Consider the following 22,681-nt stretch of genomic DNA (forward strand, 5'->3'; position numbering starts at 1 on the left):
AAGGAATCTGAACTATTTTTACAGCAAAAAAACAGCTACAAGTGTCCTATAACTAGTTAGTATCCACTTGGATAAAATACCATAGTCTTTTGTCTCTGAAGTGAAAAGCTGGGCATGAGAATCAGTGCCAAAAGGAAAAAAAGAATGATAAAAGAGATTATCCCCATATACTGAAGAAATTTTCCAAGGCAAAAACAGCTAAACTTCTCACAGATAAGAGATAAATTGGAATAAACAGCTGTCAGTGTAAAATAAATATCCTGGATAATGTGCAGGACAGAAATAACTACAGCATCGTCAAACTCCTTTCTTCACTTTATTTAGCTGTTCTTGCATGTAGCTCTCAATCTTTGCACTGCTTCAGTTAGCAGAGCATTTATTTTTGATTCAGCTGCATTTGTTAAGACTGTAACAACGAAAGGCATTTCCTGAGAAGCTGCAAGGATGAGCAGAAAGAAAGAACAACAGCTAAGGAAATGTGGGACCCTAGTAGTGCTTTTCATCTTCCAAGTTCAGATTTTTGGTTTTGATGTTGACAATCGACCTACAACAGATGTCTGCTCGACACACACTATTTTACCTGGACCAAAAGGTGAGGAAAATCAGGTTACTAATGCTGAGACCAATACTGATAGAGGCTGCTTTTTTGAAAAGAGAGAGTGGAGGGCTTACAGCATGGGATGTGGATGAAAGATCTCAGTTACTGCTATCTGTAAAAGCATCTGGAAAAGTGAAACTGTAACGGGGTAAAATGGCAGAGCAGGGAGATTTGAATTTGTTTTCTTCTTTAGTTTCAGTTACACATTCTCACAGATTTTCATATAAATTAAATGTGTCCTTTGCCAATTTTCTCCAGCCACATAAATCTTCTCTTACTTCTTGTATTCCTCACATAACCAGTACAGTTAGTAGCCATAAATTAAGGAACTTTGTCTGAAAGCGAGCACCTATTTTGAACTGTTAATAGCTCACTCTGCATATAGCTGCATATAGTTGGAGAGAGAAATGCAATATTTAAAATGACTGCAATGACATTATTTCCAAATGCTTACCTGTAAGCAGACTTCTGCTGCATTCATTCAGACATGATCCAGCAGTTCCAGCAGTTGAATTAAACAGGACCTCCACTACAGACCTCAAGAAGAATTCGATCAGCTCTGGCGTGTGCATTTCTTTTATCTTCAAAATTCTTTGCAAATATATAAAAGCGAATTTTCTGCATTAACTTGCATTTTGTGTAAGGCATCTAATGTCAGTGGAGTTGCCTGAAGGCACCACAGCTGGAAATTAGAACTATGACATACAAATCTATCTTGCAGCGACAGATCTAAAATCTATATTCAACACTACAGCTATTGCAGTTTGAACTATTGCTTTCTTTTTAGCAATTCATTGTATTTTTCTATAGGCACCAGAGTAAGAGAAAAAAATGCAACTGATTTAAATTTTAAGCAGAAAAAAAGATTATCAAGTCAAAAGTATTGCTCCAGACTGATTTGTTTTTATGATGGATTATTCAAATGCATGTTGCTTAAAGGACTATTTTTAATCAGCAAGTTAATTTCTTTATGATTACAATCCAAGCTTAAATTTTTGCTGCCACAGCATAAATGCAGAGAGATGTTATGATCCCCAAGGGAGCAAGTAGGAGTTTGTTTAATTAATATATGAATAATGTCAGGCTGAAGAACAAAGTTTGACAGAATTGTGTTTAACAAGTCACACGGCTAATGAGTTGGTCTTTGGACAATGTGAGAGTAGTTGGGATTCCAGTTGGTTTCTCTGGTCTAGCTGTGACAGGGAGTATTTAAAGGTAAGATATTATTCTCTGCAAGTATGATACTGAGAAAATCAGGATTTAGCCATTCATTATCAGTTCTACTGCTTCCTGGCTGATAACGAGATACAAGAGGAGCCAAACATCTATTGGCAGGGTCCTTGCTACCACTCTAAAATTACATTACCATAGCCAAGATCCATGACTGCTGAAAGTGTTGAGCAAATCAACTCTAAATTACTGGCTCAAATTCACTGCAGATCATCAAAATATCTTGCAGTTAATGTGACATGATCCTATAGCCTTATTTCAGTTCCTACCAGATCTGAGCTCATCTAATGCAGCTATAAGCAGCTCTCAATGGCAGACTGATTGACTGCCAGTCATCTGGGCAACTAGGGGTTGAACAGGCTGGGTGTGTGACTACCCTGCTACTCCTCATGCGTTCCCTGTAGTTGATGATGAAGCACATTGACCTAATATGGCAGAAGAAAGTCTGTCCTGATCCAGTTTTCCTCTAACCGTCATGTGCCTAAGGAATCAGAATACATGATCCAAGCCTAGGACTGCACAACAGCCACAGGCAACACTTTGCTGCTCAGACAATAGTTAAACCCTGACAATGGATAAACCTCGGACTTCCATTGCTGTAAGGTTTATTTTCCGTGCTCTATTTGTTATGCTCCATTGTTAGCCATTTGCCTCTAATTTGCTCAGGGTCTTCAGCTATGGTGGAATGCAGTGGTGTTCTCCTAAGATGGAGGTGCTGAGTTTCCATAGTACGTTGGTCAGCTTCTTCTACCACCACAAGCCAGGTTGCTGTTGTGGCAACTTCTTCCTTCTACATGGGCATTAGTATCCAATGGGACTAAGCACCTAGAACTGTAAAGAACTAAAGTGTTCTGAATAGCTTTGCAAGGCTGTGGTGGCACAAACTGTTCAGTAGGCTAGATAAGGCTATGAGTGAGATTGGCCTTGGGACTACACAGCAGCAGTGCTGCTCTACCTATCACACAGCCAGGGAGGTGAGAACGCTGAGGGAGAAGTGAGAATGTTTGGAGAGATTCCAAATTTATCACCCTTTATTTCTTGTACTGCTGGAGGTTTCATTACTCACTTCATCATCTAGGCATTCACAGTTGCTACAAGAGCAAGCACTTGACATTTCTGCATTCTCACCCTAAAGATCACCTGTTCAGTGTCCTGAAAATCAGTTGCTGATTGTACAACCTGCTTGTATCTTGTCCAGCTTAGTCTGTGTAAGCCAAATTTTTCCCCTTCAGAAATATACCCTCTTTTATGCTCAGACTTGGGGTGTCACACAGGAAGTATGATAAAAGTGATGAGATGAAAAGAAAGGGTAATTCCAGATTGATTATCAGGAAAGTCTTCACACCAGTTGTGCTGCACTCACTTGCTCCTGAAGAGTGTCAGCAGAACCAGAAAACACACAGCTAGAAAATACTCCGGAAGGATACAATCTCCCAGGAATAGGAGGAAGGCAATAGATGTCCTTTAAGTCTTTTGCACTTACAGTTTCTGTGATGAAAGTCTGTCTGAATTGAACAGTTCAGAATCAGAAATGAATAGGAGTTTCATCCTGACCTCTGCTGGTGATGTGTGATAAAACCCCGCACTCTGCAGTCCCCTCCGTCTATCTGCTGCTTTGCCATCGCCGGTGAAAGCAAAGGAAAATGAAAATTGTTTTGACAGAATTATGGAAAGAAAATTTATATATTTTGAATCCAGAAAAAAAGCATAAGAAAAATGCAAAAGCTGCTACTTCTCTTCCAATCTCCTTTTCTATGCAATGCTCAAAGGTCACTTCTCAAAAAGGGAGGGATTATTTAAATGAATGTAGGTAGCTCCAGTGCAATGGCTGTCTTGTCCTGCCTTCATGAGAAAGCCATTGAGGTATGTCTCAAACTGGCTGATACGGGAATGCTTCGGCCCAAATACATCAGTCATCAACAATATTAGTGAGGAAAAATGCAGAGTCCAAAACTTCAACTCCTAAACTCTCATTAAAAGTAGGAACATGGGTAGAAGAAGAATAGGGATGGCTTTACAGAAGTGTGGAACAAGACTGCAGTTGATTTCATGTGGACTTGTGGGAACTCAGTGTTCCTGAAGTCTGACTCTAGATCTTGCTATCTGTCCCAAGTCCCAGCTCATTTCCTTTGAAATCCAGACACAGAACTTCAAAGAGCTTGAGTAAGATCCAAGTTGAAAAACTGGAATGAGATGAATACTGAAGAATACAGAGAGTTTCCCATAGCAATTCAGATGTGAAGTGTTTCCTTACTATTATTTTTGACAAACGGTGCTTATAAACTCCATGACATTGGCTAGCACCTCAAAATAGCATTTACTGTGGTATAGCTGTCCATCTCTTAGCTTTAATTGTTCTTACGCAATTCCACTCCTGGAAAACCTAAAACTCTCTCAGAAACCAGATATGCTGCTATCCACATTTCCTTCCAAAAATAAGAAACACCTTACCACATCCTATAGGCTGCTCAAACCTATAACTAAGCTTCCCTCTTAGCGCCTCACGTTTGATCTGAAAAGCACCTTATAATCAACACATAATTCTATCTTTCACACATTTTTGCCTTCATATATTTTAGCATATGCTAAGTTCCCGAAGTTTTTCAGCCTGAGTTACAAAGCATGCAGGAGGGCACTTAAATGCAAATTCAAAATACATTGGGTTTGTATTTCTTACCAGTGTAGGTGTGATTCCTCATTCAGACCACTGTAGCCCATGGGTCTTTGAGATCACATCATAACAGCAGGGGATCTGGCTTAGAACCTTAAATTGGGACAAATCAAGTGAAAGGAGAATCAGAAATAATACAAATTATTACTGTGTTATTAAGGACACAATGTATATCCTGTTCGTGCACAAAGTCCCGCAGTTTCAAATAATACAATCAGCAGAGCTACTAAGAGTTTGATTCTGACTCATGAAATGCAATAGAATGAGGGGCTATTTTAGTGAAGTCAATGGATGTTTAGAAGCAGAAAACAGAAAAGTGAGCAGAGAATCCAATTTATTCTTGAGATTCTTTCCACTTCACCAGGAAAGGTGACTGACCCTCCGTTGTCTAACGTGCAGATGAGTGAAAAAAGGTAAGAACCTGTGAGCAGAACACTTATATTTCTCCTGGTACAAACCGTGGAGCACTACATGCTTCCTGCAGGGCGTGGGGATGAGTGGCTGTAGCTGAAGTTACACACTACAGCTGGACGAGGCAGTCAGGTTCTTTTCCAAAAAGGAAGGGCCATCACTCTGACCATAGGGCTCTGCCTTCCCCTTCTGCTGGCTCAACTGTTTATTCGTCAGACTTCTCACTAAGCTAATTCAGCTCACTAAACATGGGTATGTTATATGGGTATGTTATTAGTGTTTCCTTTCTCATTTCCATAATTCATGAAATGCAGGGTGAGCTGAGTGCTCAAAATCAGACAGAGTGGGAGGGAAGTATGCAGGTCGGTGCTGGGGGCTGACGGGAAGAGGAATGAGGCAGGGACATTGCGTCGAATCGACTCCAGCCAGATGACTTCATTTAGTTCCAAGACAGCACAAGAAATCCTGTCCTCACTTGTCATATATAGATTGGAAACAGGAATCCCCACAGCTACGGGAAATTTGCTAAGGATCTAAAGGACACTGAAAGTGAAATAGGAGGAAATCTTGAGGCTTTCCATTGACGTAGCTGTGACACACTTATGCAATGGAAAGACAAACTGTTCTGTTTGTTTATTTCTTAGAGTCTGTGACTCCCTCTGGTGACCAAACCTCTCAAATGGATTGTACACACGCAGGTGCTGCAGAGGCTTAGCGAGCACAAAGCTTTTCCAAGGCAGTCAGTTACTCCTGGAAAAGCTTAAAAGCTTCAGAATTACACGTGTCCTCATTCCTTTATTTTAACACGCAGGGCAGTGGCATCACCACACCTCCCCACAGTGTCTGCAGAGATGGAGAAGGTCCCTGTGCCTGTAGCAGGAATCCAGGCGTGAACCATGGGGAACAGCAGAGCTTGTAACGTGATCACAGGGTACAGCCATATGACAGATTGCATATAAAGCCTCTGTGGTGGGACTCAATGCCCAGAAATGCTAAATGCATCCAAAGCAAGTAGTGCAAAGCAGCCACGTCCAAAAAAAAAAACAACATTAACCACCTTCTCCCCCTGCAGCATATCAACCATGACCCAGGACTTCTCTTCTTTTTTCACATATGGGCTTTAGCCCCCCAAAAGAGGATTTTCTGTCATTATACAGGGTGGGTATGCTCTGGAGCATGGAGGTAGGCACCAGGGGCTGCGATGTGTGCTAAACAAGTTCAGATAGTGGCAAAGAATAGGGCATTAAACCTGAGACAGACCCATACAGCCTGCTTGGCCTTCCTGCTTCACAGGATGCATTTTAATTGATTCAGTGCAAAATAGAGGCTTAGAGAACACTAGCATCTATGGGGTACTTTTGGTCAGGAGTGAGGAACTGCAGCTAACTCAGGCCGTGACTTGTCAGCACACACAGAAAACTCTCAGTTAAACCCAGCTGGAGGGTTTTGTGTGCTCCTGGAGACAATAAGCCTGAATCCAGCTCAGGAGTTCCAGCTTTAGACCCCACATAGGCTCCAGAATTGCTGTCACGCTGTCACAGGGCTGCATCCACAGATAGGTATGGTCACTACAATCCATCCTGATTGTCTAAGAAGTAGGGTCAGCCCTTGATCACAAGACTTGGGAAGCCACTCAGCGTAAGTGAACTGTTCAACCTGAATACTTCCTCCATTTGTGAATACAAACCAGAAAACAAAAGACTCACTTGAGGACAGAACACAGCCAGGACAAAAAGGACCCGGGGGTACTGGTGGATAGCAAGATGGACGTGAGCCAGCAGTGTGCCCTCACAGCCCACAAAGCCAACCGTATCCTGAGCTATATCAAAAGAAGCATGGCCAGCAGGTTGAGGGAGGTGATCCTGCCTCTCTGCTCTGCGCTGGTGAGGCCTCACCTGGAGTACTGCATCCAGATGTGGAGTCCTCAGTACAGGAGAGACAAAGACGTGTTGGAATGCATCCAGAAGGGGGAGACAAAAATGATCCAAGGGCTGGAACATCTACCCTATGAGGACAGGCTGAGAGAGCTGGGGTTGTTCAGTCTGGAGAAGTGAAGGCTCCAGGGAGACCTGAGAGTGGCCTTTCAGTATCTAAAGGGGAGCTACAGGAAAGAAGGGGACAGAGTCTTTAGCAGTGTCTGTGGTCATAGAACAAGGATTTCAAGCTTAAAGAGCATAGATTTAGGTAAGATGTAAGGAAAATGTCTTACAGTGAGAGTGGTGAAGCACTGGAACAGGTTGCCCAGAGAGGTGGTGGAAGCCCCATCCCTTGAGACTTTCAAGGTCAGGCTGGATGGGGCTCTGAGCAACCTGATCTAGCTGTTCACGTCCCTGCTCACTGCAGGAGAGTTGGACTAGATGACCTTTAAAGGTCCCTTCCGACTCTAAGGATTCTGTGATTCTATGGCTCAATGATTCTATGATATCTTAAATCTGTGACATAGAAGTTAACCAGCTTGCAGGAATATGAACAAAGTAGAGTGATGGACGTGCTTCACCTGTTTGCTACAAGTGCTCCATCCATGCTTCAGATGCTAACGCAATGCATTATCTGAAATCCTTGGAGCAACAGTTTTAAGGTTACAATTTGCTAATTGGGTTAAAATGTAACCTGATACTTCTCCAAAGGTACAGCAGCACAAAGGAGAACTTAAATTCCAGACGTAGATTACAAACATATGAGGTCAGGATGAGAACGTTTTTTTTCCCTATAAGACAAGTCACAGAGCACAAAGCACAGCAGTACAATTCGAACACTCTGTCCAGAGCACAGCCGGGAGTCAGATTCAGATTTCTGACAAATTACAAATATATATATATATATACTGAAAGTGTCTACTAGAGTGAAATGCTGTCAACATGAAGTCCCAGAAGGAAGGGAAAGATGCTTACTAGAAATTACAGAGAAAACTCACTCGACCCCGTTCAAAACAAGGTCAACCAACCTTTCACAGTCTTTCCTACCTTCTTGCAAATCATAGTAAAACCACAAGGGGGGAGCATATCCCAAGAATTCACATTTCTTGCCAAAATTTGTCATCACACAACACCTAAAGTTGGGCACAATGGATTGATAACTGTAACACCATATTGTCAAGCATTGGACTTAATTCATTAAATACACAATGAAATGGTACCACTAATTAATACTCTTGGCTTCTACACTTGCCTACCCTTAGCCATATGTGATACTGGGGGAAAAGCAGGATTCACCTTCTCTTACAGACAGGCAAATTAGTATTATTTCCATTTCCAGAGCATGGGAACTAAGGCACAGCATGGTACGCCACTTTATGCCAAGATGAAACAGGTGATAGATCCTCCTTCCCCGTCCCTTAGGCTTTCTCATGGCTTAAGCAAAAACTGGGACTTCGTAATTTCCCAAAATGTCCAGAGCAAACTTTCCCACACCTTTTACCCCTTTAGCCTGCCAGCTCTCAGTCTAATGATTGACAAACAAAAACTGAGCTTCATCTCTGGCAGCCTCGTGTGTGCAAAACTTGCTCCAATGTCTCTCGGAAAAAAGCCACTGCAGCTTTTTTTGGCTCTGCATTGTAGCTGAGATTGAAAGAAAACACATTTGGAAAGTAATCACAGCTTCTGTGCTGGTATATTGACTTTCTTTCCAGGACTCTAAGATTAACTGTCTAAGCAGTATTTTTAAATGAATTATTAAATAAATAAAAGCATCCTTCTTGCACAGAGGCCTTCTTTTCTGCAGAAAAGAGCCCTTAACCCAACAGAGCAGCCTGTGAGACACACAGAAGGTAACTGGTTGGGCTGACAGGTGATGAGGACCGCCAGGGTGACAGGAGGAATTCGGAAGGTTTGCAAGAATCTGGTTTGCTCTCCCACATGACACAGGCCAAAGGAACTCTCTTGGCTGTTTCTACACCAGAGCCAGAATTGCAGCATATTGTACGTACATAAAGGAATTCATTGCATAGGTAAGGAGTGGAAGTGAAGCCTCTTAGGTGTGCCTCCATTGCTGGAGAGCATAGCCCACTTCGTAAATAACCTCGTGTTACCTTTCTAGTCAGAACTCATCCAGCTTTTCCAGTCTTTGAATCACACCCTGATTCCTTTCTATTATCACACATTTCCTCCCCTGCATGGGTTTGCAGACTACGATCACATCAGCTCTTAACCTTTTCCTGGAACCATGTTTTACAAGGTCTTTGTCAGCCTCTGGAAATCTTTTCTGAATTTCTCTCCTACTGAGAAGTGACTCTTACAGTTTTCTCAAGGGCTTCATAGCTGGGTTTGGAAAGGACAATTGCTCAGTTTCTCAGTCGTAAATGATGTTTGCACTGAGGTCAACAGCAAAATTAAACAGCAAATTCTCTGCTCTGCTGGCTCTGCTGTTTGATGACCTCTAGGCAAGAACTCAGTACAAGCAGGCATCTTTCCATCACCTTGAGGGTCAGACCTACAGCTTCAAGAAGCTTGGCTTTTGGAAATATATATGGATTTCTCAAGTATCTTTGAAGAATAAAAAGACATTTAAAAATTCTCCTGTTGGCTGTCCATAACCTTTTCCCTTCCAGTTTTGTCCTGTGGCACTGTTGTTGAACACAGTGCAGCCGAGTGTACCAGCACACACAACATGCCATGTGTCTTCCTCGTCCCTTCCTCTAAGGAGCGTTTCCTCCCCCACATCAGCCCTTCATCACCTTCCGTTTGGCCCACTGCCCACCACCCTCAAGGACACCCTGACTAATGGGGTGAGCCTAATCTCTTTCATAGGGTCTCAACACTACAGCTTTCTGTGGCACACAGGGACAAACTCAGTCCAGTCCCCATATCCAACATGCAGAGGAGCTATTACTATGTTTTATATGCTGCCTCTCATCTCCAATCACCCCATGGAGCAGCCCATGATTAGCTGCCTGTTGGCTACAAAAGTAGCACAAGGTAAATAAATAATGAGTGGGTGATGTTTTTCACAAAACAAGAAATGAAGAGGATACCCAATGGAGCAATCAGTGTGAAAGCAACCACAGGAAGCTACTTTCTCCCCCAGCACGTAATTAAATCTTTGACCTTTTTGTCACAGGATGCTATAGAGACAAAAAATATAGATGGGGTTAAAAGGCACAAAACTAATCTTTGCAGGGTAGAGTAAGCAGTGGCTCTTCACATGTTGACTGGATGCAGTCCTTCAGCCAGTTAAACCCCAGTGGCACTGCTGATGGGAACAGTCACCCTCAACACACTCAGTTCCACAAACACCTTCGGTTAGGGCTGAAGACGTTGTCCTCAGTGAGACAGGTCATTGGCCTTGTCATGTAATGCTGAAAAGAGGAAAGATGTTCTTGGGATCAAAACTAAGAATATGAAGATACAAAAATCATCCCTAGTTGTACCTCTGATTTTCTGTTTTCCTGCATCAACCCAAGAAAAAATTATATGCGGTGTTAAAGTAGATTATATTTCTTTCTCACTTCTAATTGCAGTCTTGCTCTTTTAGACTGTAAGCTGCTCAATATTTTCTATAGGCATATACAGTAACCTGTGTAATAGGACCTTGATCTCATTTCGGGAAATCCCTGCACTACTGTAACACAGTGAATTTTCCTCCTATAAATATTCTGTGAGTGACTAATTCAAAATAAAGTATTGGAGTAACTGCAAAACATGTTTGCTATATTTACATATGCCACCTGTCAAAAAACTGAAGGCAAGACTTCTGCTGTACTAAATGCTCTCGTCCATGTTAAGAACTATTGCAATATATTTACATTCTTCCTGTTTCTATAGCATCTGAATACCTTGAACTCAACAGGCATGAGGAAAAATTAATAAACTCCAATTGCTTCCGTTGGCATTTCTCCCAGATTTCCCAATAGGTAAAGACCTGTTTATTTATCTGCTTTACAACCACTAGGCCTTAAAGGATAAGAGTTGGAGTTGGTGTTATAGAATTCTTACACCAGAACAATTTCTTCAAAAGGGAAAAAATTTAGCTTTTCCTAATGGACAAATTTGTCAGCTTTTCTTTGGAAATGTATCCCATGGCTACAGTGCCTTCAATGTGAAATAAAAAGAAATTAGTTGTGAATAAAGGTGACTGTAAACTGGACTTTCTGAGGATGTATAGCTGCATTTACTACACTGGGTGTAATGTATCATGATGTTTTACTTTATGTTTTTGTTTTTTTTGTGTGTGTGTGAAAGGGGATGATGGTGAAAAAGGAGATAGAGGAGAAGTGGGCAAACAAGGAAAAGTTGGACCAAAAGGACCTAAAGGTATTTATGACGCTTTGTTGGCTATTATTGGTATATGAATATCAATACAGAATCACAGAATGGCCTGGGTTGGAAGGGAACTCAAGGATCACGAATCTCCAACCCCGCCCCCTTCCCCCTCCTCCCCCGCCACAGGAAGGGCCACCAACCTCCGCATTAATACCAGACCAGGCTGCCCAGGGCTCCATCCAGCCTGGCCTTGAACACCTCCAGGGACGGGGCATCCACAGCCTCTGTGGGCAGCCTGTTCCAGCACCTCACCACTCTCATAGTAAAGAAATACGTACAACTGCATTTATTATCAGTGCTGTTTAATGCTTTTCATTCCTTTTGCTCCAGTGGATTTCACAATGCCTGTCAAACATTAATCAGTGAATCTAACCATGTTCTGAGAGCTTGGTGCAATTCCTGCCAATACATAATGAAAGTCTGGCAATAAATGTAAATAGTCGCATAATAAACCAGCACACTGACTGCTGCTCTCTCAAGTGGCAACCATGAGTGAGATCCAGAAGACTGATACCCTCCCAGATCGTACATATAACTGGAAAGATTACTGTTATGTTAGTGAAATGATCTTTCAGGCAAAACAATTTTGAATCATGATGCTCAGCAAAACTCAGTCTCAGCTGTCCCACTTTTACAGAAAAGCAAACTGAGGCACACACTGAGAAATGCAGTTCCTCTGACCAAGCACGAGCATCAGAGCTGAAAGCAAGGAGCATACGATGCCTCAGGACTCAGCTCTATTAAACAAATCTCATACCTTCCCAGTTACCTGAGCACAGCACTCTGCACCACCAGACAAGACAGCATCAGCCTTCTTTGCATGTATTAACTCCAAAGCTTAAGGTGCCAGTGATGTGAATTCTGTGTCCAGTTTTGGGCACCTCACTGTAAGAAAGACATCAAGGCCCTGGAGCGTGTCCAGAGGAGGGCAACAAAACTGGTGAGGGATCTGGAGCACAGGCCTTATGAGGAGTGGCTGAAGGAGCTGGGATTGTTCAGTCTAGAGAAGAGGAGGCTCAGGGGAGACCTTATTGCTCTCTATAACTACCTGAAGGGAGGTTGTAGTGAGCTGGGGATCAGCCTCTTCTCTCGTGTGGCTAGTGATAGGACTAGAGGGAATGGCTTCAAGCTGTGCCAGGGAAGATTCAGGCTAGACATTAGGAAATCCTACTTCTCTGAAAGGGTGGTCAGGCACGGGAATGGGCTGCCCAGAGAGGTGGTGGAGTCACCAAGCCTGGTGGTGTTCAAAGAGCGTTTGGATGTTGTGTTGAGGGACATGGTTTAGCGAGAACCATTGGTGAAGGGCGAATGGTTGGACTGGATGATCCTGTGGGTCTTTTCCAACCTTAGCGATTCTATGATTCTGTGATAATGCATATACACATTCTTTCTTCCTTGACAGTGGTCTAATATTTTAAGAGTAATCATGAAGGTTTTTACTTGTATAGAGTCTTTAAAATTGTCCTGTTATTACTATTATAATAAAAATCTTTTTCATTTTTATATGCACTCAGAAGACTTTGCATCTTACTTTAAATAGATCAGGTAAGACTCAAGCAGATCAGGTAAAAAAAAAACCAAAAAACAAATACTTAAGAAGCATCTGAGTGATGTTCTCTTCAGTGTGAAAACTGAGATTTCCTAAGCTGGGCTCATACTATAGCCCAGCCACTTCAGAATTTACACTGCTAGCCAGTCAGAAAGGCAGCCAGTATTTTCGTGTTCCAAGGACTGGGAAGCAAGGACAGTGCAAGCAGCAGCTCCTTACGTGCACTTCTGCTTCCAAAAGGATTCCCAGAAAAGCCATGAGAACTTCACCTCCAGAACAAAGCAAAGGCTTTTCTCTACAGTAGAGAAATAGTAATAAAGTAAAATAATAATAATTAAAAAAACGAAACAGAAAAGAGACACACTTCCCAAGCAACTTGCTGATGGTATAGTTTAGTTGTGAAGTAAGATCAATATCTGAATACTCACTAGCAGTTTTAGTTTACATTTTCTATATGAAAATATGAAGTTTCTGGCAGATGAACAGGCAGTTTTACTAAGCTGCCTTGCAGAGTCCTACTGGTCCCTCAGCAGCTGTGATCTGAGCTGCATGAAGCCACAGCAGACCTGGTTTAAGTGCTGTTTTCTGGCACTGGAGTCACTCTGCTGTTCCCTGCCAGAAGAGTGGGGCTGCCAGCAGCCCTGTGGCTTATAGAAGAGTCTCAGCAGCCCAGGTTGGTACAAACAAGTCTAAATAAATGCAAAAGCTGTAAAACTTGCAGTGTGTTCATGTGTTTTCTCACACGAGCGTGTTTGTTTTGTCTGCCTTACACCGAGACTTGCCATGCTCAGGAAAAGCAGCAGCAGTAGAGGGATTGCATCTCAGGGAAGGAACAACAGCAGTCATCTATACTCTTCCTCATATTTCTTCTCTCAGGAAACAAAGGAACTGTGGGGGATGTCGGTGACCAGGGAATGCTTGGGAAAATCGGTCCGATTGGAGGAAAAGGTAAGCCCATGCCTGGGAATTTTCCTGTGTTTTTTCTTCAAGGTAAATACGTGAGTTGCAGGTATGGAGTATCATCAAATACTGGCTGCAGCTGGTGCTCTCCAAAGATAATTATGCAGAAAGATCAGTGATTAGAGCTAACTGAAATATTTATGTTTCCCACATGCAATATATTGCTTGCTTGGCTAAAAATAGTTTGCTTGATAAGTTAAGAAATCAATTCTTGGAGATGAGAAAAGAGAAAAGGGGAAATCTGGGCCTGGTGAAATAAATAGCACAAATCCTCCGATACCTCAAAAAGAGAAAGCCAGATCTGTGCCCCTGCATCCAATGATGAAGGGCCTGAGCCAATACTCTGCTGCTGCTCAGGATGCCACACCTGCACTGTGTGGGACATGCAAGCAAGAAGTGTGCAGGATAGCCAGGTAAGGAGAGGATTTTAAGAGTTTTAAGGGAGAACTTATGTAACAAAGAACAACTACTCCACACAAATGAAGGTAGACTCCAACTCTACTTGGGAAACCATTCCATGAAATTATTGCTCTAGCATCCTGAAGAGATTAGGCATTCCTTCTAGAGCAGCAGCAGAAGAAATATTACTTCTGCCACAGTGAGATCTGCCTTAGCAACTCACCAGGGATCCACTATCCTATGGGGAACTCTGTGGTCTCTAACCAGGCGATTGATCCAGCCACGTGGGTGAGTGGGTGGAACAACTTATCCTGGGAGCTTCTCACACCAGTACCTTTTAATAAACCTCTGATGGCCTCCAGCCAACCCCACTGTCAGAGAAGAACAAAAGAATTTGGCTGGGGGATTCATTTTCAAAACGCCTAGACAACTGAAGACACAGCTGTATCTCCTAGGATGTTTTCAATCACCAAGGGAAACTAGAATATAAGAATCCCACACATTGTTTATCTGAAAGTAAACCAGTGCTCTAAGCCTTTAACTCAAGCTGTCAGTCAACCTGACCAAACAATTTGTCGGCCCTTTCTACATGGGTCTTTTTCTCTCATTTCCTTTTTCATGCGCAGAAGCAAAGGCCACTAAGTCGCTCTTTAGACTTACCATTAAGCACTCAAGTTCTTAAGGAAGCAACCCTGAAATTTCAGCACATAAGATGGCGGGGTGCCAAGCAATGCTAACTGAAATGCCAGTCAGGTACTGATTTCTTTCTTTAAAAAAATACAACCATATAAAAGAATAATCACATCAAAACATAGCTATCAACGAGGGAGAGCATGTATTAACATTAGTTGGCCTCTGAAGGCTTTAATTTATAAAAGAAGAGCTGACAGTAATTTCAGACAAAGTCCGTCTGCTCCTGAGCTACACAGCTGAGACTTTTTGACAGCTGTCAAATTATAGCTGAGATCATTAAAAAACAAGCCGGTCACCTGTATTTAGATATTGGCATGGCATTTGGGGAAGCAATTCTACCATTTTGTTACGATGTACAGAACGAGAGGAAAGCAAGAGGAAAATAAATCATCTTTCCATAAACTATATCTGAAATGAAACACTGCTCCCTAGTGACCTCATTTTGTGCAGGTGCTAAATGCTGCCCACAAACACATCCTGTTGCACACATGAATTCTGAGCCTCAGTGCCCACCGACCTCATCTGTTGCCTTGTCCTGACGTGAAGCTGCCAAACCCAGGAAGGTCCTGCAAGGCAGCGAGTGGCCAGGTGTCACCTGCTGCAGATTCCTGAATGCTTGCAGCCTCTCGGGATCACGGTGCAGTTTATATTCAAAGCAGTACCAGGAACCAGCAGCACATAACATGCCAGTATTATCGGCAAGTTAGTTATTAAAGGGTTCTCCTTATTTTCATTCACCAGCATTAATCATGGCTTGTTTGACTTGGCACATTGGCCAGTACAGTACATTAGGCCTTCCTATTAGAAGCACGCCACTAATATATTATTACACAGGTTTTTCAGAGATGCTCCCCTGACATATGCACCATCTGAGATCTGAGAACATATTTTTCTCTTTATCCAGGTGACAAAGGAGCCAAAGGCATATCAGGGGTATCTGGAAAAAAAGGAAAAGCAGGTATGCTGGGCATCTTTCTCTGAAGAATGCTTGAGTTTGCTTATGCTGGGTCTTCAGTTTCAGGGTTGGTTTGTCTAGAGTTTTACAAAATGTTGAGGCCAACTGAGGACAAACTTCAGAATGGGTGAAACAAACAGGAAGAGTGTGAAAAGTTTTGTTTAGCAAAGTGAAGGCTAGCGACATGACTGATGGCGATGCTACACAGCATACAGAGAAACTTTATAAACTAATGGGCAATGGTTGATAACAAAACTTAATGCATCAGGTCAGAAGTTTAATACTGAAAACTGGAAGAAAGTTTGTGAATACCAAAGGAATGAGCTCCTTTAATAGCCTTCTCTTAGAAGCACCGAGATAGAAATACATGTAATTTTAGAAAGAGCATGATTTGTTGTCAAATGAATGCAACACATTGGCTTACGGGAGGAGAATTTGGATTTGATCACCCAGAAGGCTCCTCCCAGTCCTAATAACCACAGGTGTTTTCCCACCTTCAGTGTTCAACCGTGTTCATTTTTAAGGCATTCCATAAGGTTCATCAGATTGGTTTTTAGTGAGAAACCATCAGCAACTTGTTTTCTTCCTGGGAATTAGAGAAGAAGAAACAAACTATATAAAGTCAAATTTCAGTTTAACAACCAAAAATACAACCGAGATTTCAGTGCTTGACAGGTATTGATTATTTGAGTTGGCATCAACTATTTCTGCAGTACCACAGCTTCATGCAGCTAACATGGTCCATCTACCAACGTTTTTCCAGTCCCACCTCAATGCATACTTCAAATACTCTTTTACTGAGAAAACAGTGGTGATGTTTCTATCAGAAGTCCAGGGAATCAGTGCTGTCTGTGGATCCAAAGGTGCCAAAAGATAGAGAAGGACGGGGGGTCCTGGTGGATGAGAAGCTGGACATGAGCCAGCAGTGTGCGCTCACAGCCCGGAAGACCAATGGTGTTCTGGGCTGCATGAAAAAAGGGGTGGCCAGCAGGGAGAGGGAGGGGATTGTCCCCCTGTACTCAGCTCTTGTGAGGCCCCATCTGGAGTACTGCATCCAGGCCTGGGGCCCACAGTACAGGAAGCACATGGAGCTCTTGGAGCGGGTCCAGAGGAGGGCCACTAAGATGATCAGAGGGCTGGAGCACCTCTCCTATGAAGAAAGGTTGAGGGAACTGGGCTTATTTAGCTTGGAGAAGAGAAGGCCCCAGGGAGACCTCATTGTGGCCTTCCAGTACTTGAAGGGAGCATATAAACAGGAATGGGAATGACTGTTTACAAGGGTGGATAGTGATAGGACAAGGGGGAATGGTCTTAAACTGAGACAGAGGAGGTTTAGGTTGGATATTAGGAGGAAGTTTTTCACACAGAGGGTGGTAACACACCGGAACAGGTTGCCCAAGGAGGTTGTGGATGCCCCATCCCTGGAGGCATTCAAGGCCAGGCTGGATGTGGCTCTGGGCAGCCTGGTCTAGAGGTTGGCAACCCTGCACATAGCAGGGGGAGTGATACTAGATGATCATTGTGGTCCTTTTCAACCCAGGCCATTCTATGATTCTATAATGATTCTATGATACCTTTAACATTCACATGTAACACTGTTACATCATCACAGTAAACCACACATCCACAGTCAGATGGACGTGATGATAAGAAGGACAGAGAATGTGTAAACGCTACACTGATACGGGTGGAAGGAAGATGGTAAACCCTTTCATCTGCAAAAAAAATATATATATTTCTGAACAGATAAATCCTCTGTCCTTTGTATTGCAACAGGCACAGTCTGTGACTGTGGAAGGTACCGCAGAGTTGTTGGACAACTGAATATCAATGTTGCTCGGCTTAACACATCCATCAAGTTTGTAAAGAATGGTAAGGATCATTATGTATTTGATGTGATTTATTTGGCTCTTATAACATTTATCACAGCTATTCTCCCACTACTGCTGCAGCATGCAGGCCAAGAGAGAGGGCCCCACTGTGCGAGGCACTCCAAAAACATACAGAAAACAGAGTCTGGCACCTGTAAGAATATAAGCAGCTGGTAAAAGCAACTACAGTACAGCAATGATCAATAGCACAACAGAAATAATCATGAAAGAACAAGGCACAGATTGCTAACTGCCTCTGCACTGTCAGCCTGTTCACTCTCAGGCTCAGTGGCCATTCACACAGCAAGAGGGAAAAGGTTGTGCCAGTCTGCTCCATAGAGCCAGAAAAAGCACTAGGAACCTCTTCATCTTGCTGCTGCTTCTGCACAGAAGAGCTGCATTCATTCACGATGCTCCTCTCATGCCTCCCTTCACTGAAAGCATCTTTCTCTGTAATAAGGGAGATACTTATAACAAGTAATGTCTATAGGCAGTGCAGCCAGCAGGACAGTGCAAAATGTTCCTCCTGAAAGGAAAGAAGAGCATTTCCTGGTGTAGCAAAGATTTTGAGAAGGCTCCACAACCACTTCTAGGAATCAGTCTGATTTGCAAATTAAATGTGTCTGAGGCCATTCTCTGGCACCAGAGGCAACTGGCATAGCTCTCATCTGTATTGCTAAATCCTACAGAACTGAGTGGTTCTCTTCTAACTCCTTGACTGTTTCTGGAGTAGCTCCAGAATTCGAGGATTGTTATTTGCCTGAGGCCAAAGCTGTGACCAGGACTACTCCAGCAATCCAAGAGCAGGGACAAACTGCTGCTACCCAGGAACGCTTCTTGGCACTGCTTAATTCACTAGGATATCTGCTACCTGAGAAATTTGCCTTTTAAAGCTGCTGAGCAGCCACACTTCCCTTCCTATTCAATGTCTCTTATTGGCTACATCAGCTGTGAACACCAGCCACTATTTAAAACAACCTATTTTAGCAGTCTCTTTGACTTTCCTCTACATGGAAAAGGCCCCAGCTATTCAATTCGCCTGTGTTCCTATCCCACAGCACTCGTTCACAATCTAGAATGCAATATGGCAGTAGTATACAAAGCAACCAGGGTGATCCAGAGTTATTCACTGCTACTTGTCCAGTCAGCATGCCTTGATTTAGTAACTTCAAGGATGTCCAGAACGAAACAGTCACAGGGAACACATGCCTGTCAGGACTGAATGCGTGCAAGCTTCTTGTCATTCCTACCGGTAGCATCAGTCTCTGATCATGTCTTTATTGTTCACCTTAAATTCAGTGGTGGGAACAATTTCCCTATCTTCCTTTCATTAATGTTAATGTAAAAACCATCTTGTTGTCATAGTGGAACAGAAGAACCTCCAGTAGCTGCTGAAATGCCATTAAAGATTTATTTTTCCCCTTTAAAGTTATAGCAGGCATCAGGGAGACGGATGAAAAATTCTACTATATTGTCAAAGAAGAGAAGAATTACAGAGAAGCCCTGATGCACTGCAGGGACAGAGGAGGAACACTGGCCATGCCTAAAGATGAGGTGACCAACGCCCTGCTTGCTGATTACATCTCCTCAAGTGGCCTTTTCCGGGCATTCATCGGGCTAAATGACATGGAAAAAGAAGGGCAGTTTGTATATGCAGACAGCAGCCCGCTGCAGAACTACAGTAACTGGAAGGATGGGGAGCCTCACGACTCCACAGGCCACGAGGACTGTGTGGAAATGCTCAGCACAGGAGAGTGGAATGACTCTGAGTGTCAAGTCACCATCTACTTCATCTGTGAGTTCCTCAAGAAGAGAAAATAGATGTGCCACAAAAGATGTCTGGCACCTTCTGTACACACAATAACCCCTCCTCGTTCATCCACTGTAGGGAATGCTGACAAACAAGGATAGGGCTCAATCCAGCATTCACTGGGTTAACCAGGAGTAACTAATGCCACATAAGGTCAGCTCAGGTCTGCAGGGGGCATCCAGCCAACTGTGAATTTTTATTTCATTTTTATGTATAATTGAGGGTGGTTGGGAAAATTTAGAGCACATAGAGTCAAACATGATTTCACTAATACAGTGGAGGACTCACTTATCTCTGCTTCTCAATCTATTACCCATTTGGTTGGCTGAGGTGTGAGGAACAAAGCAACGGCACTTCTGCAGGTCTGCACAGCTTGCCTGCAATCTGAGAACAAAAGGAACAGTTCTAGCCTCTGGTGCCTCCAAAAAGCTGTGCAAGAATCTAGAAAAGTCCAGCATAAAGAAAACAGTACAAAGGAAGCAATGCCACTGCTGTAGGCTGTAAACAAACAGTGCAAAATTTGCTGTCAGAGCCTGGCTCCTCAGTTATCCATGTCAGCATGTTCATAATGGATCAGATTTTCACAATGTTGCTAGTACCAAAGCTAGTACCACATTCCTGCATACAGTGGAAGAGCTCACATTCACGTGGCTTCTACGACACCATTGCCAGGACTGTTCTGAAGTCCAGGATGCTCCTGAGACACAGCATCTGTTTTACTTTCAGAAGTGAGCCTGTTAATTCTTAGTCTTTCCTCATGTTGCTTAAAAGTCTTACCTTTCCTCACAGCAGGAGATGCTAGTAAAGACTCCAGGTTCTCTGCAAGAAAGTCTGTAGATTTTCTCCCCCACTTGGGACTAAAAAGGAAAAAATGCTATCTGGAAGCTGAGAACACTGGGCACTAGTGCAGCCAATGCATACTGCAGGTCACTCTCAGCAGTGGTTGCAAAATGTTCCTCTGCATATATGAAGAGCTGGACGTGAAGGCAGCCCCATCAGCGAGCAATGCAGAGAGTCAGCTCTAAGTCTCCATTCTGCAACAGTATGCAGCATTGCAAAGGCAATGAGACAGCTGTCATACTCAGTCAGCCTGCTCTTCAGCAGTAAAATCCTCCATACCATTTTCCAGCTGGTTGTTTGCCTTCAAGCTCATCTCTGAGCAATGGCCAACACTGGAGCATCTCAGGAAACTCTGTGACTCAGAGCTACTTTTCTAAGCCAGTTCATCGGCTACTTGTTCTTCCAGAAAACCATTTGTTGCTACCAGCAGTAAATTACCTGTGTTGTTATACACCCTCCAGGAAACTATTCAGTCCCAAGAATGCAGGTGTGGGACCACATATATTTTCATTGCTCCCCAACTATGCTATGAGCATACTTCGGCAAACAGGTTTGCTTAGCACAATGTACCTCATCCTGAATTGTTCCCTCCCTGAGAATTTATACACTCCAACATCAAGCAGAATCATGCTTTTTAGAATCTACTGTAATAAACTTGTTAAATGTTTTGGGCTTTAGAATCATTATTGAATAATGATAAAGAATTAATGGAAAAAGTTTCTTGAGGAAAAGTAGTGCCTTTTGCAAGGTCAGGTCCAGACACTCACAGTATGTCAGTTCTTACTAGTCATGAGGAAATGGCATACTAACATTCCAGTGGGTAGGCACGATCACATTAGCACTCACCTTCCCACCCTCCCCATCCTTACCTCTGACCCAAAACGTTACCAAAACATACTTGGGGGAGGTCTACATTCTGGAACTGTCTGGCCATATTGGGATCACTGCCTGACAAAAGCCAGACATTCCTTTTATGCTGACAATCATCATTAGTGGGCCATTTTCCTGTTCTTTAGGAGGAACCTTAAAGCTAGTAGAAGGTACAGAAGCAGAAATACTCTGCTGCAGGATCAAGTTCTGCCTAAGATTTGACCAGGCAGTCTCCTTCACATACAAAATCAAAGAACACGTGCCTAGATTGAAGCTACAATCAAAGCAATAAATGCAGCTGGATTCCATCGACCCTTCTAGCAGACAGTGAGTTAGCAGTAACCCAGGACCATGCCGCACACATGGGAAGGGATGACTGTCACATGGTTGAGGGAAGTGAGGAACTTGGGATGGGTTTCTGCAGTGGAAAGGCTGCAACCGCCTGTTGCCTCCAGCCTCCACCTCACCTACCACATCAGATTCACTCTTTCTTAAATAGAAAAAATAAACAAAAACAACCCTTTTAGCCACTGTGCTTTCATTGGGCAAGTAGACCCTGGCTGGCTGTTTCTTTGCTGACTACGGAAGAGGGACAGCAGAGGAAAACAGCACAGGTTTTCAAACTAGCAAGGCATATGCAAGATCATGTGCTCGTGCAAACCATTCCTGTAGCACTGGGTCTCAGTTAATTTTGCCAAGAAGTCTAGCTTATAAGCCAAGCCAAATAAGACACTGCAGCATACAGGAAACCTGGCAGGTAAGTCCATATAGCACTGTACCAAGCAGACATAAGCTTAAGTTTGCACTAACTCAAGGATTATAGCTGTGTTTTGCAGGAAAAATATGCCTGTTATAATTAAGAATTTGGGCTACATCACAGGCTTCATTGCTAGCCAATGGAAATTCACTGTGGTGGGTAAAGGTTCTTAGGTTTCTACATGAAGTGGATGGATCCAGGAGCACAGGAAATGGTGTCTGACTATTCAAGATTTGTGGTCTGTTGGAGCAGGGTACCTAAACCATTTTACCTAATCCCAATATTATGCGTGTCCTGTGTTTTTCTTTTCCTCATACCCAGTCTGAACCTTTCTTGTTTCAATTTATACCCACTGTTATTTGTACTTACACCAGACACCACTGTGTAGAGCCTTGCTTCATTTTCTCAAAGACTCTCCTACAGGTCCCAGCAGGCAGCCACCAGGTTCACATGAAGCGACTTCTATAGGCTGAATAAATCCACTTCTCTTACCTTCTCCTCACTGTCCTCAGCAGAAAATGATACAGTTTCCTATGCCTTTTCTGAATGGGGTTGCTAAAAAGGACACAGTGGCTAGATGTGGTCTAATGAGTGATGACTGGGAGGAAAATCCCTTCTTCGATCTCCTGGCAGTGCCCTGCTAGCACAGTCAAGGGTGCTGTGAGCATTCTCTGCTGCCAGGCCCCATTCTGTGTCATAGGCAGTGCTATCTGCCAGATTTCCCAAGGGACTTCTCAGTAAAGTCAGTCAGCACCAGCCTGTATCAGTCAAGAGTTCTGCCTTCCCAGCTGCAGGAAACTTTGCATTTGT

General features: G+C 43.1%; 1 protein-coding gene across 1 annotated transcript; it reads left to right on the plus strand.

Annotated features, from left to right (window-relative positions):
• Positions 1-430: 430 nt before the first annotated feature.
• COLEC10 (collectin subfamily member 10) lies at positions 431-20,911 on the plus strand. The gene is made up of 6 exons (NM_001039598.2): positions 431-592; positions 11,087-11,158; positions 13,593-13,664; positions 15,673-15,726; positions 17,500-17,595; positions 19,024-20,911. Exons 1-6 carry the CDS (start codon positions 445-447, stop codon positions 19,413-19,415), a joined length of 834 nt encoding a protein of 277 aa, NP_001034687.2. The 5' UTR covers positions 431-444; the 3' UTR covers positions 19,416-20,911.
• Positions 20,912-22,681: the final 1,770 nt, after the last annotated feature.

Source organism: Gallus gallus, chromosome 2 (assembly GCF_016699485.2).
Source record: "Gallus gallus isolate bGalGal1 chromosome 2, bGalGal1.mat.broiler.GRCg7b, whole genome shotgun sequence".
Taxonomy (NCBI): domain Eukaryota; kingdom Metazoa; phylum Chordata; class Aves; order Galliformes; family Phasianidae; genus Gallus; species Gallus gallus.

What these genes read in the sequence shown, in the direction of transcription:
- COLEC10 (NM_001039598.2), top strand. Translation starts at nt 445, where the DNA reads ATGAGCAGAAAGAAAGAACAACAGCTAAGGAAATGTGGGACCCTAGTA. An exon ending in TATTTTACCTGGACCAAAAG is followed by an intron (nt 593 to 11,086) that starts GTGAGGAAAATC and finishes TGTGTGTGAAAG; the next exon opens with GGGATGATGGTGAAAAAGGA. An exon ending in TGGACCAAAAGGACCTAAAG is followed by an intron (nt 11,159 to 13,592) that starts GTATTTATGACG and finishes TTCTTCTCTCAG; the next exon opens with GAAACAAAGGAACTGTGGGG.